This window comes from Geospiza fortis, unplaced genomic scaffold (assembly GCF_000277835.1).
Source record: "Geospiza fortis unplaced genomic scaffold, GeoFor_1.0 scaffold30, whole genome shotgun sequence".
Lineage (NCBI taxonomy): Eukaryota > Metazoa > Chordata > Aves > Passeriformes > Thraupidae > Geospiza > Geospiza fortis.
In genome coordinates, this window is record NW_005054687.1 from 66,820 (window position 1) to 67,680 (window position 861).

An 861-nucleotide genomic window follows, 5' to 3' on the forward strand; every position below is an offset into this window, starting at 1 on the left:
GCCTTCCCCACGGCTGCTGCTAAAAATACCGGAGGCACGCGGCTCCGGAGGCTCCGGGGCTGCGGCTCTGGTGTCTGCCCGGCCCAGCTCCGGCCTGCTCTACTCCGCTGGGCTTGGGCGGCTCCCGCTCCTCCCGCAGAGCCAAACTTCCCCAAACTTCCCGGCTTTAGCAGAAATGTGTGTCCATGCTCCTCGCCCAGCGCCGGCGAGGCAGGAGGACGTGCAGATGGAGCTTTCCTAAGGTTTAACAGGGAAGGTTTACCCCTAAAACTCATAATTCCTGAAGGAACCACAACCTGAGTGGTTCAAGAGTGGCCAAGCTGGTGATTTCTGTGTCTGAGCCAGTGTTTTCTGTGTCCAAAACAGAGTTTTGGCAGCTGACCTTGCTTATCGGCAGCTAACCCAAGCGTTGGTTTTAATGATAAACTTTTCAAATGGAATTTGAATTTGCAAATTCATAATTACCTCAAACTTTCTCCTGGCATCACCAGGAGAGGCAGAGCCGATATTCCCATTTTTAATATAAATATGGGTCCGTACTCATCACCTGCACCATCTTGGTCGAAGGACGCATGGATGGGTCTTTCCCAGGGGCTTGAAAGGAAGCTTTTCCCCTAAAACTCAGAATTTCTGAAGAAGCCAAAACCTGAGCGGTCCAAAAGCCAGGGATTTTCATGTCTGAGCCAAAGTTTTGGCAGCTGAACCATACATTGGTTTTAAGGATAAACTCTCCAAATGGTTGAATTCCCAAATTCTGTAATGACCTCAACTTTCCCCCTCTGACCCTTCCCATTCTCCCTGCTAACCTCTCATTTTTTTAACTTCTGCTGCTTTTCTCTGTGTTTCCCTGAGGAAGATTGT

The 861-nt window shown here is 49.8% G+C and overlaps 1 protein-coding gene across 1 annotated transcript in view; it reads left to right on the forward strand.

Annotated features, from left to right (window-relative positions):
• Positions 1-861, forward strand: part of CALU (calumenin) — an 8,914-nt gene that overhangs the window by 3,499 nt on the left and 4,554 nt on the right. Inside the window, exon 2 of the mRNA XM_005430817.2 lies at positions 857-861. This exon is cut by the window's right edge and continues 189 nt beyond it. Within this exon, the coding sequence (XP_005430874.1) occupies positions 857-861 (5 nt within the window). The remainder of the gene's footprint in view (positions 1-856) is intronic.